Source organism: Alligator mississippiensis, chromosome 1 (assembly GCF_030867095.1).
Source record: "Alligator mississippiensis isolate rAllMis1 chromosome 1, rAllMis1, whole genome shotgun sequence".
In the NCBI taxonomy this organism is placed as follows: domain Eukaryota; kingdom Metazoa; phylum Chordata; order Crocodylia; family Alligatoridae; genus Alligator; species Alligator mississippiensis.
In genome coordinates this window covers 218,093,315-218,116,908 of record NC_081824.1, presented here as the reverse complement: position 1 = coordinate 218,116,908, position 23,594 = coordinate 218,093,315, and the positions used below count along the sequence as shown (strand labels likewise).

The 23,594-nt window shown below is 41.6% G+C and overlaps 1 protein-coding gene across 1 annotated transcript in view; it reads left to right on the top strand.

The window, feature by feature from the left end:
* PCSK2 (proprotein convertase subtilisin/kexin type 2) overlaps positions 1 to 23,594 on the top strand; it is a 190,286-nt gene that overhangs the window by 24,715 nt on the left and 141,977 nt on the right. The window contains exon 2 of the mRNA XM_006260699.3: positions 12,309 to 12,413. Within this exon, the coding sequence (XP_006260761.2) occupies positions 12,309 to 12,413 (105 nt within the window). The remainder of the gene's footprint in view (positions 1 to 12,308; positions 12,414 to 23,594) is intronic.

Below are 23,594 nucleotides of genomic sequence, written 5' to 3'. Positions count from 1 at the left end.
ATTTAAAACATAAAGTGATTTCTTATGCTAATTGAGGTGAGAGAGAATTTTAAAATGCACTTTGAATATTTATAAGCATCCTCAGTGCAACTCAGTGAAACTGGGATGAAAAGGTTGCTAATTTCTGCTGCAAGGCAACGCTTGGTTCTCAGACTGTAACAGCAACAGAGCAAGTCAGGCCAGTGGGGGCACTTGCAGGTTTTGAATACACTACTATTAGAAGGCATAGTTTTTTTGATTTCTCGGATGTAAATATTGACCAAGTAAGGGGTGAAAGATTTAGGGCCCCTTAAAATTATGGATTGGAGATTTAGGGAACATCTGAGAACATTTGGGCTGCTACATGTTATCTATGCTTTTCTCTCTTAATCATCAAAGCACAGAAAGATTTCCTTTCACACCTGGATGGTTGAATAGCACATTTGTTTATTGGGGTCCCAATTTAGCAAAGCATTTAAATATATCCTTAAAGTTAATCCTGCAGGTAGTTTAAATGAAGCTCCCATTCAGCTTTAAGTGATCTGCTCAGTTGGGGCATCTTGTGAGCCTCTTTTGTCACTGATGCATTTCAATAGATTCAGTGGAGAAGTATCAGCATAACACTAGTAAAATGCTGGGGTGAACTGTAGGATCACTGAGTTAGAAGGGATCTTAAAGGTTTTCTGGTCCAACCCTTTGCTCAAATGCAATTTCAAATGCCTGCCAGTCTGTTCTTGAAAACCTCCAATTTATTATTTATTTAGTTAGTTTATACACTACCTTTCCCAACAAAGGCTCAGGTCAGCTTACAGTAAGAGAACAGAATAACTTATAAAACAGAACAAGAGAACCAAAAAAATTAAAAGTGAAGGGATTTCCACAACTTCCCTATGCAGCTTTTTCTTACAGTTTGGAGAGTAAGAAACTCTTTCTGAGATTTAATATAAAATCAGCCTTGGTGAAATTTAAAGTCATTGTTTCATATCCTACCTTCTGTGGCAAGGGAGATTAGGTACCTTTCATCCATTTTGTGACAGCCTTTCAAATATTTGAAAACTGTTATCAAATTCCCCCTTATTTTTTTTCCCCTCAAACTAAACATATCTAGATCATTCAACCTTTCCTCATGTATCTCACATTCCAATCCCTTTATCATCTTCGTTGCTTGCCTCTGAATCCTCCCCAGTTTCTTTACAGCCTTCAGAAAATGTGGAACATGGAGCTGATCACCATATCCCAGGTGAGGCTTAACCAGGGACAAATAGAGTGGCATTCTTCTGCTACTACTTTTGTTAATGCAGCTAAAAATTGTATTTGGGGTTTTTTTTGCAACTGGATCACAAGGTTGACTCACGCTAAGTTTATGATCCACCATGACCTTCAGATATTTCTCAGAAATATAGTTGTCTGTTCATTTAATTGAATACTGTAGCAGCTTTTATGTGTGTGTATCTTAACAGGCAAAGCAGATTTTTATCTGGTTAACTAAGGGTGCATCTACATGTCGCCCTACGACAATGTAGCAACGCACTATGTCTCCATATGGCACACTATGGTGACATAGCAATCATGTATGTCTATACATGTTCGCCAGTTTTGTCACCATAGTAGTGTTCTCCTCAGGTATAGCACGCCACTAAGGCAATGTAGTGGTGAAATTTAACTGTGCTCCACATGCATAGTGCAATAATCACCCATACTGCACCATGCTTTAGTACTTCCAAAAGGAAATACTAAATCATGGTGCCATAGCACCATGCAACCTTAAGGATTACAAACCTATCAAATGTACAAGAGCCCAGTACTCTGTGTCACATTCGGCCATGACTCTGGAAAAATCTTTTCTCTACATTCTTCCTTTGAAAAATAAAATGTGTCTTATTTTGGGGTGTGCCTGTCTGGCCTGGAACATCCAGTCACGTGCCACTCTGGTCCAGATGTTTGGTGGCATTCATCCGTCCGTCCCTGATGTTCCGTCGAGTAGATCTTATCCTCCGGTGTAGTCTTTTCCAATCTCGCCTGCCATGACTTTGAATCTTGATCTAGTGGAGAGTCCGACCACTGGGGAGTCCCTTGATGGTGGGATGTCTATCTGGCGTTCTTCTGCGAGGCTCCACCTCCCCTCTACCTCGCCTTTACACCCAGCCTTGGAGGGTCACGACTGTTCTCTTGGCCAGATCCCCGACTGTTGAGCCACTGACTATGTTAGTTAGGACAGGCCACTCAGCCTACGTGTTACCAACCTACAATAGCCTATCTGTGCCCTGAGGCCGCCTTCCTTTCCCTGAGGCTGCCAGCCACCTAGAGGCTTAAACACCTATCTGGCTCACTGAGCCTTATACTCCAACCCCTCCAACCGTGGGAAATGAAAAATACCAACAAAAATTGCAGAAATACTCTAAAGGGGCCCAGCCGCCCCTTTTCCCTGGCTCCCTAGTCCTTATTACTAAGGCCAATGTTTATACACGAACGGACTCTGTTTGGCCGTGTATGTGGTCATAGTAGCCTGCAAGCTTCCCCGCTCTCCTTCTCCCTCGTCACCCAGCCTTTTGTTCCGCTGCACCCTCTGTGCTCCTCTTGCGGGTGTTTTCCTAGCCCTACCTATGGAAAGGGCTCAATGCCCCAGAGGCCATGCTTCGCAGCCCTTCCCTCTGCTCTTTGCTTCCGGCTCCCTCCCGGTGTGTGTCGTCAGTTCTCCCAGGGCCCTCAACGGTCCCACCTGGTCAGGTGTCTGGGGTGTGTTGGGCTCTCCCACTTCTCTCTGGTGGCTGTTGGCGCTGGGATCTTCCTGATCCCCCCTGATCTTCGGTCCAGGTGCCCGGCCTTGAGGAGCCGCCTCCGACTTGTGGTTCCCTTCCCCGCGGCCAGCAGCGTCTGTCTTGCTGTAGGCTCCGCAGCTTCCTCTCCCACTGGGAGAAGTAGCTTCCGGCTCCTCTCTGCTCTGCAGGAGCTCGGGGAAACCTTCTCCTGCCAGTGCACTCACCGGCGTTGGTCTCCCCCTCTCCTCCATGCCGGCAGCCCTCTTTATTTCCGATGGCCAGCAATTGCGGCTGACGTCAGCTGCCGGCCACAGCTGTATAAAGGTGCGACTAACGAGCCGCATGGGTCCCTCCTCTGTCTCTGGCTCCACTGTGGGTCCCGCTGTAGGTAAATATTTTTCTTTTTCTTTTTTTTCATTTCTTTTTGGGGTTTCCTGGTCCCCGGGTTCCCCCCTGGCTTTTTGGGGACCTCCCTTCTGTTCCTCCCTGCAACATGGGGCATGTGGTATTAGAGAAAATATGGTATTCTTGTGTGGTAATTGCTCAGCTCAACATATAATCTTACTTTTTAGCAAAATGGCTATCTCGAACAGTAAGCTCAGAATGGCTGCTAGTAATTAAAGGTGATAATGTATATATTTCACAGGTTATCTATGTTGACAAATACTTCTTGTCTTATGAAGTTTTATGCTGTTGAGGAGATCTGAATTTTACACCAAAACATTGCAGAGTGATGCTGTGTTTCTTGATTTGGGTTTACCTCCTCAGGCATAGCACCTTATATCCTTTTGAATTCTAACACTACACCACAAGTGTTTGCAAGTCCTCCACTTTTGTGTCATAGGAGAGTAGGGCTGGAAAGGACCTAACAAGATCATCTAGTTCAGCCACCACACTGAAGGCAGAATCATCTCTGACTAAACTGGCCCAGCCAAGCGTCTGTCTAACTTGCTCTTGAAAATTTGCAGAGATGGAGATTCCACCACTCTCCAGGTAACCTGTTCCAATGCTTGACCAGCTTCATAGTTAGAAAGTTTCTAAATTTCCTGTGCTGCAGCTTAAGTTCATTGCTCCTAGTTTTGTCCCCTACAGCCATTGAGAAAAGCCCATCTTCATTCTTTCTATACTTGCCTTTCAGATCCTTGAACCCTCAGTCTTCTCTTCCCCAGACTAAATACCCCAACCTCTTTCAGTCTTTCCTCATCTGCAAACTTGATCAGGAAGCTCTCTATTTCTGCATCCATCCAAGTCATTAATAAAAATATCAGAAGGGACCTCTGTGGAACCCCACTTGAAATCTCCTGTCATGACATAGATCATTTATAGTTACCCTTTGCTTGTAAGTATTCAGCTGATAATGTAACCACCTAATAGTAATTCTTTCTAGCTCACATTTCTCCATTTCTTCATTTTTATTTTATAATTGTTCTGTTCTGAAGACAAGTAGTTGCTTTGCTAGGTCTCCATTGGTAGCCTACGAGAGGCACAATTGCACTAAGCTCAGGCAACCCCATTTAAGGCTGACGTACTATCAAGGAATAAAAAATAGAATGGCTAAAAATGGTGGGAGAGAAGCAGCAACATGAAATGGGGACATGGTGTTATATGATATAGTAGGAGAACGGAAATGTTAAATTATGCAGAGAGTAGACATGAATCAAAACAGCAGATATGGGAAAGGTTGATTTAATATGTTCTTGGCTTTTTGTGTACTCTATAATTTATATAGAAATTTTTGTGTCATGGATAAAACATGGGGGTGAACCATTACAATTCAATAAAGATAAGCTTGAAGCCCAACCCCCATTTTGTTTTTTAATAGCATTATTTTTGTCACTTCTTAAAACTGGTGACAGATTTTGAATGTTGTATCTTTTGTTGAGCCACAAATAATACTGATCCTACTCTGAGCTCCTTTCAGCTGCTTAGATGCATTTACTGTTTTTCCATAATATACTTTGTATACACATTTTTCCATTCTGATTACAATGAATTTTCTTCTGTAGTTCTTTCCATTAATGTTCAAGGTCAAGGCCAAGTGCCGGAATACAAAAACTACCAAGAGAATGTCTCATATACCATCTCATCCTGGCATACCTCACAAAATCTGCTATAACGTGTCTACATTTGAATAACCCTTCTTTAGCAGTTGCATTGAGATCTATGAGATCATGATGTCTTTAGGCCTTTTTGAAAAACTGTGATATCAAAGGTTGTTTCATTCAAATAAAGAGAAAATAAGAATTAAAGGCTAGATCATAACTTGGACATCCCAGGTATGGCAAGCGAACATGGAAGAGTAGCATCCCCTCTTCCTCCCTCACATCTTGAATCTAGACACAAGTGAGTAAGTGCATGCCATACACCCATTTCCTTGTTCCTCGGAGCAGGTTGGCATTGAGTGATTAAGGAATGGGTTGTGGCTGGCTCCATTACTCCTCTCTGCTTCTCACAGTGGAACAGCTGAGGCAACATCAAGGATACAGATGGGGGTAATCATTTGCAACTGGTATTGCAAATTACCTTCCAGGAGCAGTGTAGGAACAGAGAGGAAACTGTAGCTGCCTATTTAGAATCCTTTTCATGGGATGCTTCTGTGGCAGGTCAGTCATTTACTGTAGGCTCTTTTCAACTGTGCTTTTGCAGTAAATTTCTCTCTTTATTTTACCCATCTGGTGAAGATGGAATTGCAGGGCAGGTACAAAGTTTGCCAGCAAATTAAAAAAGTAGTTTGAATCAAAGATCATTTTCTCTGAGAGTCTGGATACAGAAGGGGCAGGCAGTGAAAACGAGAGACAGGTGTAACTTATGTACTTGCCTCCTATGCAGAATTTAATTAAATAATTGTTCTTTGCCTTCATAGTTGGAACAGAAGCCTGAGAAGCAACAAAGATATCTCAGAGTCACACACATGCAGAAACCGTTCTTGGTTTAAAAATTCTCACTGCCCTAAAATGCAATTTGTTTCTATAGATAATAATATGTTCTAGGCATTCCTACCATTTGCAAATCCTCTGCCATTTCAATTGTCTTCCTTTCCTCCTTTCTTATGGAGATTTTTTAAAATTTTATTTTCTGGTCTACTGCTTTCCAGTAAAAAAAAATATGAAACAAGATTTTGCACATAGCAGCATCAGTAGCAGTAATAAAGAAAGGAAGAGAAAGATTTTGAAGAAGTGTTGTCTTACAAAGAGTACGGATAAGTTAAAGGGAGATATAGTCTTTTTTAGGGATCAGTGAAAGACAAATATAGTAGTCTTCCTTAGACTGACTTTACAAATTTTTTTTTTGCTTCATCATTGTATTAAATACCAGCTACATAAAAATATGTATTTTAAGGAAGTTTTGAAAATAACTAACATAAAATATCCTAAAGCCATTAAAGAGTTACCCACCCATTTTAATATATATAGGAAGCACTCAGCGGTGCTACTCTATATTTGCATATCAACGAAAGAATAGACCCATTTCTGTTCTTGTCTCAGTACTTTTATGATCCTCATTACCATAATTTTCACTACCTCATAATAATTAATTATCTTAATCAGTAATTCATCTGTGAGGAAGGATAATTATAATCCCTGTGCTCCTGAGCTGTGGGGTAGAGTAAGAGATTTGTCCAAGTTCACGTGTGAAGTTTGTGACTAAACCAGGAACTGAGTTCAGGTAGAGTCCAGGCCTCTCTACCACTACCGCCTTTGGGCTATAGAATAAATATTACATAGGTACATGTCTGCATATTTAAATTAGCAGAGCTACAGACAAGAGTAAATCCCAAATCACAAGATTACACCATTATGGGAAAGAGTTGCTGAATCACTACTGAGCTATTGGATAGCTTCCTAGAGGCAAAGCAGCCCATGGGTTTACTTCTCATGGCTGTACAGTGGATTAAGCAGTAGCTTGTAAAAAAATTGGATATTTTAGACCCTTTGGTGGTGCATGTTCTTCTCCCAGTTTGTTTATATTCTTGCAAATTGTTTCTGTTTCACTATTACTTCCCTACAATTCTTAGACTGGTCATCTGGCATTTTCCCCCTAAACAGTGATTGAATAGCTGAAGCTTTTCATTAAGGGAATATGAAATGATCAATAACAATGAATATTTCCAAACTACATTCCCAAACCTTGTGAGATTCACAAATATCATCATCAAAACTGATAATTCCATGAATTTCCTGAGGAATATGCGGTATCTTTGTATGAACTGTAATGAGTCAACTTTAAGTAGCTTGCTTCTGTTCTTGAACTTACCTGCTTTTGCTTAAAATCAGTCCAACTGATGCTAAAGAAAGAGTGCACACAGGAAAATGAGCTACAAATACCCAGAGGTGGATCCAGGCAGTGTACGGGTGCACTTGTACCCTACTTTGGTACTTTGGTCCATCCAAAGTTTAAAACCAACTGCCTGGCAAAGGCAGCAGCATTTCTAGTCAGGCAGAGCTGAAAAAGTTGCTTGACTTCATGCTTCATTATAATCTACCTGATCCCTTCTAAATTCTTCCATAGGTGCTAATGTCCCTCTCATCTTTTCAATGGTCTTGACATTCCGCCAGCCAAGGTATCCTTTGTTCTGCAATTCTGTTGCCCATTGACTGTTCCTGGTAATGAAGCTCCTATTTCACCGCATTACAGATTGTTTTTAACTCATTCAAATGAAGTTATATATTTTTTGCGTCAATATTAAACTGAATAGTGCAGCCTTAGGTCCTTAGCATATTAGTAAAGCTTCTAGTTTATTTTTAACTAGAGAAAAATATGTGGGGGGGGGGTTATACATGATGGTACATCTCACCATCTGTACCCCCCTTTTCAAAATTCTATATCCACCCATAAAAATACCTATTCTTTCTTTCTAGATATGTCAACAATTGCTAAAAGGTTATATGGGTCTCTTAGCAAGAGACTATAAGAGGCTGTATGAGAGACTATAAAAGTCAGTCCCTGATTGCATTTATTTAGATGCTTCATAGTAAAACAAAAGGAACAGAAGTAACCTGACTTCCCTGGGGGAAAGTAAGGGAGAGGTGGGAGCTGGATCACAAGTCTACAATGGATGGGATAATCCTTCTAATAATCCTTCATTGAAGAGATGTGTGCATGGTCAACACATAACAATTTCCCCTCTCTGGGGTGTCAGCAGAACCTTTGCCACAAAACCTTTGCCACAGGCCATTATCCTTTAAGCTAAAGAAGTAACTCTGTTATCTAGCAGCAGTAGCCAGCCCTTATCCACCAGGGAGGCCTGACATACTTAGTTTGTTACTCTTGGATTTATTTATTACTTTTAGTACTGTAACACCATTTCCCTCCTTCATAGTGATCTTGTCACTTGAGGAAATAGTTCTGTCTACTGGTGCTCTCTTTTGGAATAAATTGTCCATACATAGAGTTTCATCTCTCAGCCACAGCACTGTACTAGCAATAGTGTGGAACCACTTTATTTCAGAGGGATAATTGAGTGAAATCCACATGGAGGAGGAAGATTTCCTCTCTGGGCTTGCAGTCTGCTGGGGAAAGGGAACTGCTGTTACATCCTTTATGGGGTATCACCTCCTCTTCTTCTGTGTCAGTCCTGTTCAGATGGTTTATGCAAAGGAGAGAAAAAATCCACTTCTTCCCTGTACCTTGTGGGATGCTGTGCCCCAATAGGGGCATATGTAGGATAGCATAGAGGGAGTGTAATCAAGTGCACTTATGGAATATGTACTAGGAGAAAACATTCCTTGAATCTTTTCTGTCTTCACCCTTGCACATATAGTGCAGGAGTAACTGGACCAGGCACAAGCTAGCTGCAAACTCACACTAAAGGAACTGCAATATTAGCTAGACCTGTTTCAACCTGTTACAGACCTTTTAGTTTTCCTCTATACATCTTTGAGATATACACAAATACACTCTTGTCTACACATTCATTAATGCACCATAATTATGGCATAGATGTTCAGTGCACATAAACCAGTTTGAAAATGGCTGAAACTGGTTTGAGATAAACCAGGTTGAATGGTAGTATCAGACTTAACTGATTTGGGTCAAACCCATTTATGCAATGTCTGCCCCAGACCCCTTGTTGATTTAAGATAAATCAGATTCCCCCAGCATCCCGGCATACTATCTAGGCTGGGTGGGGTTCTCTACTGTACAGAAGGGCTGGCCCCTCCCCTGTGCTCCTTGGCCAGAGCTTCGGTAGAGACTTGCAGGCACAGAGTGTCTGCCTGACTTCTCCCTGCTAAGCAGGGATAATTCCTCCTACACCTCTGCCTTATGCAGACACCTCTGCATGAGCTAGCAGGCCATATGCTGGTTACAGTGTGTGCTGTGGGAGACGACAAAGGCAGACAGGCTTTTTGGAGCTAATGTCCTTCCTTGGAAGAGCTGTTTAAGAAGAGCTCCATTAGTTAATGGAGAGAGGCTTTGTTTTCTTAATGGGTTGATAAACACTGAGTTAGGAGTGATAAATGTTACCTGCTGGGCTGCTCAGGAGGAGGGGCGGGGAAATTATCAGAGTGTCCTGCCAGAGCTTGGCCACATCCCCTCAGCTCAGCCCTGTGGAAGTGAATGGAGGGCTGCTCTAGCACCCCCTGGCTTCTAACCTTAGCCATTGCTGGCATGTGCCTGAATTTTTTCAGTCCAGAGGGGATGTCTGTGCAGTTACAAAGTGATTTAGTCTAGCCAGGTTAGACTAACCTGCAAAGTTGAATCAATTCAGGCTCAGGCTTTTTGAATGTCTGTCCCAAGCCTATGTGGTTAGTTCAAGGTGTTGTCTCAAGGTTTCAGATGCATGCCTGTTCTCTGGCTGCTTGATCTTACTATGAGAATTGACTGTCTGCTTTGCAAAGTGATGCATTTAGGCTGCTTTCTACTTTACTATGAAAGTAGTTTGTTAGACGACAAACAGTATGTGGGTCTTGAGAGCTGCTGTTTTGATGTTGCCTGTAAGTAGAGTAGACATCCACATACTAGATCTCTATCTTTTCCCAATCTCATTTATACTTATATCCTTATATATAATATATTTAACATATTATGGAATTGGTAGAACGTATTCTGATAAAGTATTTTTTCTTTGGAATACTTCAGTTTATCAAAAAAGGAAAAAATCTATGGTGATATTGATTTTGACAAAATTTGGTATAAAGGAATCATTTCACTAAATTTACACAAAACATTTTGATCTTTTGGGGAAGGTTTGTTTTAAAATGTATTTGAAGTTATATTACAAAGTAAAACATACAATTTTTGAAATGTCAAAATGAAATGGTTTGCTATTCTTGACATGAAAAAAATCAATTAACTTAAAATGATATTTTTTTCAAAAATGTAATTTGCAGGAAGCTTTAAAGTTCTTTTATTCCTATTTGGAACAAAAACACACTTTTATTAAACAAATTTTAGTTCTTGGACAGTTCTACACTTATACCAGAATATGCTTGAAAATATAATAGGCAAGATCACTAGTATGAATAAGAACTAATTTCTTAAAAGGAAATGAATAGATATCTAGGTATAATAATGTGAATTCTCAGTTCACATAGAATATTATATTCATGAAGAGTAAAATTCAGCTCCCTTGTGCTAAGCAATAGTTTTTCTCTATAAGCAGGTCCATTGCTCTCAATTACCAGTCAGACTGATCAATGTTACAAATGTCCATGCTTAAATTTTCATTAAGTAAAGGAGACTTTACTTGGAAAGAAATCTTTAATTTCCTTTTATATGAAGTATTAAAAAAAAAAAAGAATTCACTCTGTTTTGTCACTTGTCCCCTTACCATTTGGTTAAAAATACTGCCAGATTAAGTCCCTGCAACTAAAAAATGTTCGAAGCATTGAAATACAACATATTTTGAGAGGTACCAATGTTCAGCTTTTACAAGAGACTTTCAAGTGAAAAATATTTGCTTGATTTGATGTAAATTATTGACTGGAATTTGGCTGTGAAGATAAAATTACCAGAAGTTTTCAGAAATCGAGACACAAATGAAGTTTTTAGACTGAAAGTTAGAAACGTTATACCATGTTAATAATACACAGCAAGTATATGAAACTATCTGTTTTCCTTATTTTTCCTTATAAAATAAATTCCATGGTATTCAGTAGACCTTCCAGACATTGCATCTCAGGCAATGAAAATTGTTCTTTTTTCTGCCTTCATTCTCGTAACATCATCTTAGGTTCATTATATCCCTCCTATTGCTGATGTACAGTATGTGGCAATTTTAATTTATTTGCAGCTCATTCTATCTTTTTATTTTGGATGTTTCAGCATGTAGGAAATAATCCTGATGTAATTTGGTAAATTCTTCAGAAGAGCTGGTACTGTTTGCTGTGAATGCAGGGGGACTTAATATCACATGCAAGTGAAGTGATATATTTTATGCTCATGGCAACTAACCTTTGTGCTAGAGTAACATTTTCAACCCTCTAAGGCTAAGTGCAGACATTCAGGGATGGGGTCAAGAGGCTAGAGAGCGTTAAAAAGGGCAACCTGACCCAAGGTAAGTTGGGATGGGGGGCTCACTGAGGGAAATAGGGGGGTGGCAAGCAGGCTTGAGAGGGGTCAGGGGTCTGTGAGGGGAATCGGAGAGGAGGGGGACAGGCAGGATCCATAAGAGCGATTGAGGGGCTGGTGGTGTCCACAGGAGGGATTGGGGCATCTGATGGTGTCCACAGGGGTTGCTGGGGTCCAGGAGGGTTTGGTGGAAACAAGGAGACTTGCAGGGTCTGTGGGGGGTTGGGGGGCTTGGGGAGAACCAGGAGCCATTTTTAGCCCCCTGACCCTTCCTCCTGGCCAACGTTACCTCCCCATCCCTCCCACCATTCTCCCCATCAATACTTATTTTTTTGGCTCCTGGCAGAGGTGAACACTGAGAAAACTGGAACCTGGAGAAGCTTGCAGAATGGAGTGGTTGTGGGGAGGGTAGATGGCCTACATGGGGAGGAGGCAGGGGTGGAGGGCTAAAAATATCTCAGTGCCAAGGGGTTGAGTAGGAAAAGCACAGCCTTGGGGTAGGGCCAGTGGCTGGGCTTTCCCAGCCCTGGGGCTTTGCAGGTAACTGTACTAAAGTTTGATGCGCTGGTCTAACCTTGATTGATTATGTCTGAGTGTACATTGATCCAGGTCTGTCTTAGACTGGGTTCCACCATATTTAGGTCAGTTTATGTGCACCGAACTTCCTTACAGTTATGGGCGTAGATTGATTTCTGATTACTGAGACCAGGTCTGAGTATAAGGGCCATATCTTGGTGAACTAAGTTAGATCAGGTGGCTATTTTAAACCTGATCTAACCTGTCTCTAACCTCCCTAGATGGCAGCACTTAGCGTAAGTGACTAATTTCCTAAATTCATACTTGCATCGTTTCATAGCTATTAGGGGCTGGAAGGGACCTTACAAATCATTGGGTCCAGCCCCCTCCTGCATTTGGGCAGGAAAGACTGTTGAATTCCAGTGTCAAAAAGCAGTTAAGGGCCTTTAGGCTCCTAAATCATGTAGAGTAACTTGTTTGAAAACTGTACTATTCAATAACACCTAAATGTCTTTTTAAAAATTTGCTCTTTCCTTTCCCCAGCTTCCCTTTTTAGATGACGGGTACTATTTTTATCATAATGGCATCGCGAAGGCCAGGAGAAGACGCAGTCTTCAGCACAAGCTACTTTTGGAAAAGGACATTAGGGTAAGCCTTTCCCAATTATTTACTCGCCAGCATAATTTCTGTCTCAGCAAATTTCGCCGTATGGGATCAGATCACTAAGAAGTCTAAACACAATTAATTCCACGTATAACTCAAGTCCCTGCAACTAAATCACAGCTGTGTGATTGCTTTATAAAAATTAAAACAAATTTAGTCTTGATTTTAATCTAACTCCAAGAAACTCAGTTAATCTTCCCAAGCCTGATTGTATCACCTTTACTTACATTGGGTGCATCTACACATGCCCTTTAATGTTGACTAATTAGCTCTGCAGTAAATCATCACAGTCTACATGTACAACCCTATAAGAGTGTAATAAACTAATTAACTCTGCTGTAGGATAGTACTGCCTGACACAAGTACTATTCTATGGTGGAGCACTTATGTATGTTCAAATGCACGTGTTGACTGTGACCAGGGATGGCTGGGGCATGAGGGTGCTATAGTGCAGGGGCTGCCTGTCAGCTAGCCCTACACCGTAGCACCCTCATACCCTAGACAACCTCTCTGCCCCGCCAGTGCCATCACCTGGAGCTTGGGGCTGACCCACTCTGGGCTTCCTGCTCTGGGCAAGCTGCTCCTGGTCACAGCATCATCATATGCACCCAGGACTTCCCTGGTTTGAATTGCTGCGCTCCTGGGCACGTGTGAAGACACTGCGCCTGGGAGCAGCTGACACCAGTGTGAACTGCATTGGAGTTTAATTAGGTGCATTAATATTATGTGTCAATGTGCCCACTGAGGAATACTTTATTCCATTAGCTGTCTCAGTGCAGATGGTGAGCTCCAAATATCACATTTCCAACATGAACAAAGGTAGGTGCACCCTCAGCCTATTTTACCTTTTTCTGAGAAATTCTGGTCCCATTTGCAAATGAATGGTTGATTTTTAAGGAGCAGCCCCCCTTTCTAATCATGTCATGGGTCAAATGAAAATATCCTTTCCATAAGGTGGTGGCAGCAGCAGCTTCTTCCTTAATTCCTCTTCACAGTTTATCCTCTGTGTAAAGGAGGAGTACCTGAGACCCAGCTTCAGGTAGCCTGGCTGAAAGGCTGGCAGCAGCTGCAACTGGTGAGTGAATTAGGATGTCACAAAGAGGCTTAAAGCTCCAGAACCAGAGAGCAAAGGGAGGAAAGGGGAGGTCGTGTTGAGGGAGAAGTACAGAACATTGATTGCTCTCTCAGGGCCTAAGGACAGACTGCAGGGTTGGTTTATCTGTCTGTTGTCTGGTTTGTTTTTGTTTCTATGGGGCCAAATTTGAGATGGAAGCTGGGTGAGCGACCTCTAAAACAAAATTATTGCCAGCCTAGAGTGGAACCAGACAGTACGGAAAAATCTTTGCTGACCAAAGAAAATAGCACCTCTCAGCAATCATGTTATGAAAGCAAATCAATGAGAAATGTATTCCCTTATGTGCTGCAAACTATCCCCATGGGTGTGGGAAAGAGAAGTAGACAATTAACTTCCCCCTGGTTATTTTTATTGTCTTGTTCAGCACTAGCAATAGAGCACCTATGAACATTTGAAGTGAACAGGATTGGGGGGGGGGAGGGGATAAGTTAAATAAAGCAGAATCTGCCTGCTGCTGCTGCTGCTGCTGAAGTGGGAAGCAAGGTTAGAGGATTCTCAGCTTATTCTTCACATCTCCAGGAGAGTTTTTGAAAGTGATCTGTAGTTCAGATAAACCAAAAATTTGGCACTCCTTCCAAATGTAGTCAGCCTCTGACAGCTGGCAGGGACTGCTACATGTAACGCTTTTGTTAAAATCATGCCACTCTTAACTGTGTTCCCTGTAAATGGGAGCTCTCTTGCAGCATCAGTCAGCTGTGCAGCATGGCCCAAATTTAGATGGGTGAATAGCACTTGTGAAGAGAGCATACTGTCCTTCTCAGCATGCTCAGATCAGTCTGTTCTGGCCACTCTTGCTCTGGTATGATCTTGTTCCATCTGGGTAGGTGTATCATTTCCTTGAAAGTCTGAAATGTTAGTTGTACTAAAAAAATGATTACTGAAGGCCATCTGTGCTCCTGCTGGGTTGGCCCCACTCCCCAGGATGTCAGGGAGGGGGAAAGGAGGCAGAAAAGCCCTGGACCAAAGAGCAGGTAAACTCTCCACCCTCAGAGGTGTTTAAGACCTGGGTAGACAAAATGTTGGCTGAGATGATGGAGTTGGGGATGTTCCTGCTTGGAGCAGGGGGTTGGACAAGATGTGATCTCCTGAGCATTCTTCCCACCCTCATTTTCTGTGAAGGAAGGTCTCCGCAGCGACCCAGCAGCCTGCATGCACTGTTGCCTCCCGGAGAAAGAGTGGGATCGTGCTCTTCTTAGCACTTGTGAGACCGCAGCTGGAGTACTGCATCCAGTACTGTGTCCCCTTCTCCTGTGCCCCCACCCCCCCTTTTAGCACAATAGCTTGGTAATTAGGGAACTTGCCCAGGGAATGGGAGACCGAAGTCCTAGCTCTGCTCCCTCTACCCAGTGGGAGTTTGAATTTACATCTCCCACTTTCCAGAAAAGAACAGGAACAGGGACCAGAACCCAGGATACTTTCCCTTCCAGGGCAGTGCTTGTGTCACTGAGCCACATTCCCTCTGGTCTGCTCATTTTCTGGCCCCACATACCTTCCCACTTGGCTACCCAGTGAGCAGAAGAGTGGACAATGCTCTTTGTACTGCCTAGTGGTTAGAGTAGTTTTTTGGGAAGCAGGGAAATGCAGGTTCAAATCACCTGTGGGTGATGAGAGAACCAAAAAGTGAAATGGCTCTCATCTTCATCCTTCTTTCTCCTTACATCATGTACCTTTGGGGGATGGAGGGGGTGTGTTTACATGTGCATATTAATGGAATGCAATAAACTCTGGTGCATATTGCACCGGAGTTTATTGCTCTCAGGTGCCATGTTTACACATGTACCTGGGACCACAGCACTTTGAACTGGGTTGGAGCAGCCCCAGCTGGCAGGGGCCTGGGGGCTAGCTTGCCATCCCAGGACTGCTCCAGCTCGGCTCATCATGCTGCAGAGGGACTGGAGCACAAGGTTGCTCCAGTGTGGGGCTAGCCAGCAGGTAGCCCCCGCATGCCCTAGAGCACCCTCATGCCCCAGCCAACTGTGTCAGCATCTACATATGTGGTGCTGTGGAGTAAAAAACTCTATAGCAGGATAATAGTGTATTTGTATTTGCAAGTACTACCCTTCTGTGGAGTTAATTCATTTCCTGTGACTTAATAGCCCTGCACATGTAGGTGTGAGACATTTACTGCAGAGGTAATTAGTCTACTCTGCAGTAAACATCTCATGTAGATGCGCTTGTGGTGTAGGAACTAAAATCTGCATACATGACCAGCAATTCCATTACTTTCCCATCTAAAGGTTCCTGATATTCTGGGGATCTCTTAGTATTCAAGCATCATGTCCACTTGCTCCTGGACTGCTTTTCTAAGACTGCCACCTGGGACACATGTTAGTATTTGGATATTTGTGACCCAACTCCCTGTCTGCCCACTTTGTGAGTTACCTTTCCACTCTGCAGTTAACTGAGATTCCACAACTCATTTCATATAACCTACTGAACAGTCATCAGACAGCAACAACTTTCACCCCCTACCCCCATTCCTAAGACTAATGGAAAGAAAAATCCTCAATTTATATCTAAACTGTCCACTATTTATATGCACATGCATTAAAAATAAAGATATAATATACAGGATTCATCTGTTAATAGGCAAGACAATGGCTGTGTAGCTCTATAGTTGATACTTGTATTTCTTAAAGCATTTGTTTAAATCTCTGTTCCTCTCAAGTTGATGCTACTGCCCTTAGTGCCACAAAGGTGGACAAAACAGCTTTATACTTGTTGCACTGACTACCTTTAAACTGTTAGACTTCGTAATGTGACTATAGGTCAGTAGGGATAGTTGAATCAGATTTAAGCTACATCTCTGAGCGGCTCCATTGTGTGTAAGATCTTTGGGGTTCTCAGTGTGGGACCTTTCCTGAGCATTTTTTGACTTCCACTGCCTCCTGACTGCTGTTATTCCTGGCACAGTCTATGGAGCATAATGACGACAACTGTACAAACAGCTAGCTTGCTCTATCCCACTGAATTGTAGTAATGTAGGGCTATCAATAAGGCCTGACCTTTTTAGAATTCTTGGTTTTCTTTCATTTTCAAAACTGAAACACATTCTGACATTATTTTGCTATGTCTCATTCTTTCCCATCTCTTAGTCATGTTTGATAGAGTCGTTGACATTTCCCCTGCTGGCCCTCCTAGCTATATTTTTTCTTTTGTCTGGGCTAGTATCCCAGCTCTTCCAACATTGCAAAATAGCTATATAAGTTAGTCACTTTTTATTATACATTTTGAATGCAAATAAAATGAGCATGCTTTTATATCAGGGTCAGAAGAACATTAAGTCTCGAGCCATTCTCATATCTAAGAGCAAATATGAATAGCACTTTACGTTTGAACTTCAACAATAATTTCTGCTGCAGATAATATACCTAAATGTAATGGTGCCTTCATAGGCCATTCACCCTCACTTTTACATTGGCACAAATGTCAGTGCTGTCACGGTTAATAAATTCAACACATGAAACCAAAAATAAAATGCTAATGTTGTCAGTGTAGCCAGAAAGCAAAGCAACTGCATCTCAAATGCCCTAGGTCCGCTGAATCTCTGATGAGCCATTCTGATTAATTCTATAATTGTTTGTCTTCTTACCTAAATTTTGTAACGAAGAGTCTCTCAGTCTGAGCTGCAGCAATATTAGGTATCTTTATCAGTTTAAAGAGATTACAATTCCTAACTAATTTTAATTATTAGTTGAAATGCAGTACAGATGCTCATTCAATTAATTAACATTCTTTAATCAAGAAGGTCCCTTGAGAAACTATGTCAGTTTTTCAAGAGTCCTTGGAGACAGGCAGTAGTATGCTACTGGAAACAGGTTACTGCATAATCTCCATATCCTGCATGCAACATGTCTTTAAATCACTTGGAAAAGATCTGTTGTGTGAAATGAGCTGTATGTTTGGCACACAATAATTTTGAAAGATGCTGAATATATTCAATGTTTAAATGAGAGCAGTCCCTGCTGACAAGTCAGTGAAGATCAAATGTGTACTAGGATGCTTTCACAGAGTTCCAGTAAAAATTGAATCTCTGTTCTAAGCAACAAACTCAATGTCATTAATTTGGGATTAGTTATATTAGTATTGAGCAACTTTGAAGCAGTAGCTTCTCTAGCAACTGACAATATATCTAACATTGTCAAATAATGTGTTACAGCAGCAGACTAATAAAGATAAAAAGTATACACATGAATCCCCAAAGCATTTACCTTCATCATGATATTTTCAATATTCCTTGTTCTTAGAATAATAAGTACCACAATAAATGTGATGGTAATGGTGTGGTTTCATGTGTTGAAGGGTAATGGTAGTTTCCAACGGTAAATTTTCAAATACTGTTTCTTAGAGAGAAAATACTATTTCCTAGAGAATAATAAAGATTTCAGGACGATTCTTCTTATGATCCACTATCTTGACATGATTTAAATTTCCATCAATCTCCCTTTGGAACCAGGAAACTTGATTCCTGCTCAAATGCAGCTTTGGATCAAGGGGGATTTGTAAACAAGTCCATTCAACCCTTTTCCATGTATGCAAGAGAAAAAAAAATCTTGTATTACACGACTGGAATCCTCATTTTGGCCTAGTGCCTTGGCTTTGTGAGTTAACTTTAGACATTATAGACAACTGAAGCATGACTTTTAAGCATGCTTATTTAGAGTCTGGTGAAGTTAAGATACCCCCAGTGCATTGCCTTTGCCAAAACTGAAGGGGTCACTGCTTCCAGGCTGCTCCAAGGGAGACAGTTGGCAGGAAGGAATGTATACTTCCTTAATGTTAGCATGTGTGAAATGCAGATGAGTAAACTTTGCTTAGAAAGCCTTAGTTCTTGAATGGCTTGTCTTCCTGTGTGTGGCAGGACACTGTTGGTGCCTGCTACTTGAAGGGCCGAGCCAAGCAGCCAGCAGGTGATTGATTGTGGCATCCATTTTAGATCCCTGGCTGCCTATATAAACAGGACAGTTCATTGCTGGCAGGCCAGGCAGTAATGTTGCCTGGCTGCTAGGCTGAATACAATATCCTGGAGGTAAGGGATGAGCTGCAGGGGAAGGATAGGAGGCTCTTGGTCCTGGGCATGACCTAAAACTGCACCCTGCTGGGAGTGGGTGGCCTGGTGGGGCTCTCAGTGGTGTGGGAGCCCCCAGGAAATGCCAGGCCAGTTATCACCCTGGTGAAAGGCAGGTTGGGGTGCCTTAACCCCAGTCCTCACCTTTGGGTGGGCCATATACCATAAGAGCAGGGTAGGCCAGGTAAGCTTCAGGAGGTGCCTAAGCCTGCTGAGGGAGTAACCCCGCAGGGCCAAACACACCTCCAGGAGCACCTGAGCCAGGAATGGGGGACCCTGATCCCTAAGTGCAGGCAGGAGGCATAAACCCAACTGAGGGACTCAACTGCCTGAGATGCCATCTGCGAGGCTTGGGCTGTGGTGTAGGGGTGAAACGAAGCTGTGGATAGCCGTCCCCCACCCCCCATATTGGGGTGTAAAATGGGCAGCCTCCTGCCTTAATTAATAACATAATTAATTACAACCAGGAGTTGCAGGTGAGACAGGTGGGTGGTATGCCCAGAGGCCGGTGGGAAACTAGCTCTGTGGCTAGTCAGGGACCCCTACTTTGCCACACTGATTTTTTTTAAAAATTAGCTGTTCACCTTTAATATAGCAATAGCAGTGTGTGTGTCATTATATCACAGGTGGTACAGGTAGCAACATCTATAGTTAAGGTGGTCTAGCATTTTGTATTATCAATAACTGGCTTCAGGTACTTATAATTTCACTGTCTGGGCTGAAACTTTCCATGCCAGGTGTCTTCCTCAGGCTCTGGGGGTTATAAAAAATCAGTAGAAACGCTCTTCCCTCCTACTAAAGTACACTGGAACAGAGAGTGTAGAAAAATTGTTCTTTCTATGCTCTGAATGTCCATCCTGCAAAGTCAAAAAATGGATGAAGAAGTAGCTTGGCTTAGAATGCCTGGGGATGAGGCAGTTTAGATCCTTGAATAAGAGCTGGGTAAAATTCCCCAAGTGAACATCTTGGTTGCAAAAATGTGGACTTGGCAACACAGACATAACTGGTAAGATGTGCACCCTGGATGCAAACCCCAGTAGCCCTGTGGAAGGTATCATTGCAGCAGTCATGGAGTTAATGTACCTTATAGCAGCTGCCATTGCCCAATGCTGCTGAATCTCATCACCACCAGGATGTGGCAACACTGAATTTGATAGCACCCTCAAGATGACACCAATTCCTGCTCCCTTCCTAAATACTGCTCTGACTCCGAGCACCTCCCAGGTTCCTGTCTCTAGCACTCCCTTAAACCTGGTGCCGAGGGCTTATGGCCTGGTTACCCACCTCTAGTTGTGCTACTGTGATAACACTGATGTTTGTTTGTTTGTTTTAATTTAGCAGAATTTTTCATTCTAAAAAAAGTTAAAATTTCAAGAAATGTCAAACATTTCCTTAACAAAGTGTTGTTGTTTTTTTAAATGGAAAACTATTTGATAGTGAAGTTTCTTTTTAATTAAAAAAAATTTGCTTGAAATCAAAATGAAATGTTTTGTTTGGGAACAAATAAAACATTTTAAAATTTGTATCAAACTTGAAAGCAAAGCAAACCTCACTCCTGAGCATTGTTCTGCTGTCACCAGATAATTGTGAATCCCACTGCAAAATATGTACTCCATCTTCTACTAACAGCTTGTCCTTATAGAAGAGATCAGTCTGCTTTACCAATGAACCAGGTGACAGTCAGTGTTGCTCCACATAATTAAATTCTGTTTCTCTAGTTTTCACTTTCAGAAACCTAGAAAAGTGTGCATATGTATGTATAATATATTAAACATACACAATGCAAAGTAAAAAATGCCAAAATAAATTTGCCTGTTTATTAACTTTTCTGACCTGTCCTTACTTTGAGTGTTTGACTTTCCAGTGTAAATGTTTCTGTATTGTAGTTTTTGTTTATGATAAAATACAGGATGCTTTCTCTGATGTTGTCTCCACAATTAAAATACACTTTAATTATGAGTAAGACTAAAATGGGAGTTACATTTGTAATGCATGCTTTCTGCTGTGCAGAATTAGGTCCTCGATGAATTATATTAAAAACTAAGTGACCATTTGCCTTTTACCCCCAAATAATTAACAAGACTGCAATTAAAGTGTGTAAATTAGAAATATATTTCATGAACTGGAAACAAATTATTTTTACCCAAGATGCTTTTCTGCTATAAAATGCTTACTAATCCTTTTATCAGGTGAAAGTCTGACTTGGCTTCTTATGTGTTTCAAAAAACCCTTGACATCCTGTCACACTTTAGCTTCTTTCATTCCTTGGAGTCTCAGAACAGCAGATATTCCCTATGCCTGAAGCAGGGTGACTGCTCCTGAAAGCTTGCAAAGAACTTTTTTCCAACTACTGAGTTGGCCTAATAAAAGATATCACATCTACCCAAAGAACCTTGCCTGGCAAAAAAACCTTTGCATTTACAGTATGGAAGAAGTGAGGATTAAGTAGCATGCAGTACCTTCATGAAAAGAATGCTGAGGCTGAAGGGAAGGGATGGGGGTGGGAAAGCAAAGGAAAGGTTTCACATAACTATGTTCCTCTAGTAGTAAGGCAAACCAGGAGCAGCAATTTAATGGTGCTTTTAATATTTTGCCTGCATCAATATTTTAAAATACTGGAAGCCCTCATTTTTAAGCAAAGAGCTAAATATTAGCTAGAGTTTCTCGGGTTTTGCTGTTGTTAGAGAAATCGGAGAAAATAATCAGTTATACCTAGAGAAACATGCTTCCACAGAAGTTTCTTGGCAAGGGTGTTGCTATTTTGCTTCCAAACTATTGTTTTCCAGATGTACTTACAGGAAAGCAACAATCCTGATTGCTTTTGCTCCCTCTCTCTCTGATATTTCTTGCTCTCCTTTCTTTCTTTTCAAGGGAAGTCTTTGCCTTATTATTCTGCTCTATCTCTTGTTTTTTCTTATGGAGGATTTTTCTGGAGAGGAGCAGGCTATCTTGGGATGGCCTTATTATGTTGCAGACACACAGTCCTCTACAAAAGATCATAAATAATTAAGCAAGGTAAAGCCATTTAGGTCTCTCTTTCACTGATCACAGTATGATGCATCCAGATAGCTGGAGAGCATGGTTCGTGCAAAAGGCAGCTATGTTAGAGGAGATGCATTAATAACTCACTATATTTTCCATGCCAAAAATCTATTATTATGCTAACAGCAAGTTGATGAGTTGCTTTCCAAAAGTCCAGCCAGTTGCATGGCTCAAATCCTCTGCTTGTGGTATCGTTGGGTGAGTGTATCAACACTTGTCAACAGGTTTAGATGGCTTCCTTACTTCTGTCCACAATAATGTCTGTTGGATGAAGAAGCCACGGATCTCTACCTCTGGCAATATCTAGCCCTCCCCTAGAGCTGCAAAGGCATGGTTACAGGACAGATGTAGGGTGACTGGAAACAAGACTGTTTGTGGAAGCAGGCACACCCTTCAAAAGTACATCAACCTGCTGGTGAAAGATTAGCACACTCCCATATGGGATATCAAACCTCTCTAGTAGATAATATCATGATATGGGCAGGAGAAGAATCATGTGGCTTTTAGCGTGCAAACACAGCAAACAAAATCCATCTTTCCTCTCGGCCTGTGTTACTCCCTAAATTTGTTTTAATTGTTTTGTTTGCTTGAGTGCCCGTCCCATTATCATGCAAGTTACTTGGCATTCAGATAATGACTAAAACACAGATGTTCCCATCTACCTAATTGCTACAAGAAAACAATGGGATTTCCTTTGTTTTAAGAATTAAAAAGAAAGCTTAAATTCAGCCTTCCACTGTGAGACCTTACTGTTTTGTTAACAAATGTTTTAAAAGTGAACACAAGTTTGAAACATACCTGGCTCTTACTCCATTTCTTAGATACATGCATTTTTTGGTTAGTGGGGTTTTTTTATTGTTTTTTTTCTTGTTGTTGTTGCTTTTGATGGTGGTAAATAGAGCCTTTAATTTAAGGACCAGGAGTTGAAACTCAATTTATTCTCTTAAAGATTATTTTGTTTTCTCTCAAGTTTCAGATGAAACCATTTTCCTCCCACACAGTCTCTCCTGTCAGACAGCTGCCAAGATTAATACCACTCAGGAAGGAGGCTTTAACATAGAGAAGAGAATTGGGTCCATCTTCTGACATGTGTATAAAGGTGACATTGAGTTATGAATGTGGTGCCTAGATGCTGAGTGCTTTAGCAGTAAACAACCAGATCAATAACCACACAGTAGTGGTTATTGTAATGCCTTCTCTAATAGTTTAAAGGGGAGACTTCAACTGGCAAAGATGTGGAGGAAAATGGAGGGTAGGCAGAGAACTTCATGCATACATTGTCTCTTGGGGGACCTACAGATTTTGGGCACAATTTAGAGCATCCCTCAAGTTTTCCTAAACAAAGCCAGGGTTGAGGCTCAGCTGGAAAATGAGAAAGCTTTAAATGTAGAGAATCTGACCTGAGCCCTCAAGATAACCTCTCTTCAACATACTTCTATACTTAAGAACTAGCCCCTAATACTACAGTAAACTCACTCAATGATTCCCTGCCCAGTTTGGTAGATCCCTGCCTGGTGGAATGACAGCTGGTTTCCCTGGCTCCCCAAAGGCTGCCTTGTGCTATGTGCCAGTGAAATCATCACCTTTTGTTCTTATCTCCTTTTCTGTCAATAAAAAAATATATTAATTCATTTGGTGCTTGCTACTTGGCTGTAGTTGTTCTTCCCCATTTTCACCACTGCTTAGGAGCAGGAGAATCATTTGTTGCTACAAATATCTTACATGAGGGCTGCAAGAGAAGTGGGAGAGAAGCTCAGGATGGCAGGTTTGAGCAACTTTACATGTGTTCTGATGCATTCTGATTAGAACATGTCAGAGCAGGCTCGATTAATCAAGTCTGCTGGAGCATTCAAATAAGACACGTTTCAAAATGGTGGCAGGGGTTGAACAAGCTTTTGTCAAATAAGCTTCAGTTAAAGTG